Below are 815 nucleotides of genomic sequence, written 5' to 3' on the forward strand. Positions count from 1 at the left end.
AAAAAAAAAAGCCTTGGTCAAGATAACCCCTACCGGTCACTTTCAGACTTTGCTGTGCTGGTAGAGTCCGACAGGACTAAACACTGAGGGCTCCATTTCCTTTTGGAGACCAGTCATGATAGTTGACAGTGGCTGCCAGCCTTTTGGAGGATGCAGATAACATAGCAATGAGTCACAGGGAGGACCTTTACAAATTTCCCTCAAACTAAAAGGTTTCAACATGTTAGAAAGTGACCTACTCAATTTGCTCTCCAACTTTAGGACACAGAAACACCAAATTAAACACATAGGCTTGTTGTGCAAGGAATTGGCTGTGGATTAGAAAATGTTGAGTTTTTGTGGTGACATACTGCTGGATCTTTGGTGCAGCAGGAAAAGGGCACTCCACATTTCTCACGACTTGGGTTGGAATCAGTACAGTTGAAGTAGATGTTCAAATTCCAGTCGTCAGCTCCAAACGCTCCACAACACTCCCACTACAAGGTTAAAAGAGACACAAAAGAACTCACATATATGTCAACAATGTCCCACAGAAATGGAAAAAACAACACCGGAGTGAAATCAGTGCTGTGGAGTGCTCACATATTCCTGGGTAAAGTCTATCAGGTTCTGCAGATCAATGTCGTCTCTGTAGGCCCGGATGTTGTTGTTAATGAAAAAATTGAGCTGGTCCTTGATCCAATCTTTGAAGACAAAGGCCAGGACTCCTGCAGTCAGCTCCAGGAAGAAGATGATACCCAGGAACACAGAGAACTGAAATACATTTAGCAAATGTTATTATGAGACCAAGAAGAAGATAAAAAAAAAAAAAAAAA

General features: G+C 42.0%; 1 protein-coding gene across 1 annotated transcript in view; it reads right to left on the bottom strand.

Annotated features, from left to right (window-relative positions):
• The window catches only part of LOC116699532 (tetraspanin-5), a 10,671-nt gene that overhangs the window by 5,578 nt on the left and 4,278 nt on the right, over positions 1–815 (bottom strand). The window contains exons 4-5 of the mRNA XM_032532186.1: positions 583–753; positions 351–476 (exon numbers count right to left, since the gene is read on the bottom strand). Of these exons, the coding sequence (XP_032388077.1) occupies positions 351–476; positions 583–753 (297 nt within the window). The remainder of the gene's footprint in view (positions 1–350; positions 477–582; positions 754–815) is intronic.

Source organism: Etheostoma spectabile, chromosome 2 (assembly GCF_008692095.1).
Source record: "Etheostoma spectabile isolate EspeVRDwgs_2016 chromosome 2, UIUC_Espe_1.0, whole genome shotgun sequence".
NCBI lineage: Eukaryota > Metazoa > Chordata > Actinopteri > Perciformes > Percidae > Etheostoma > Etheostoma spectabile.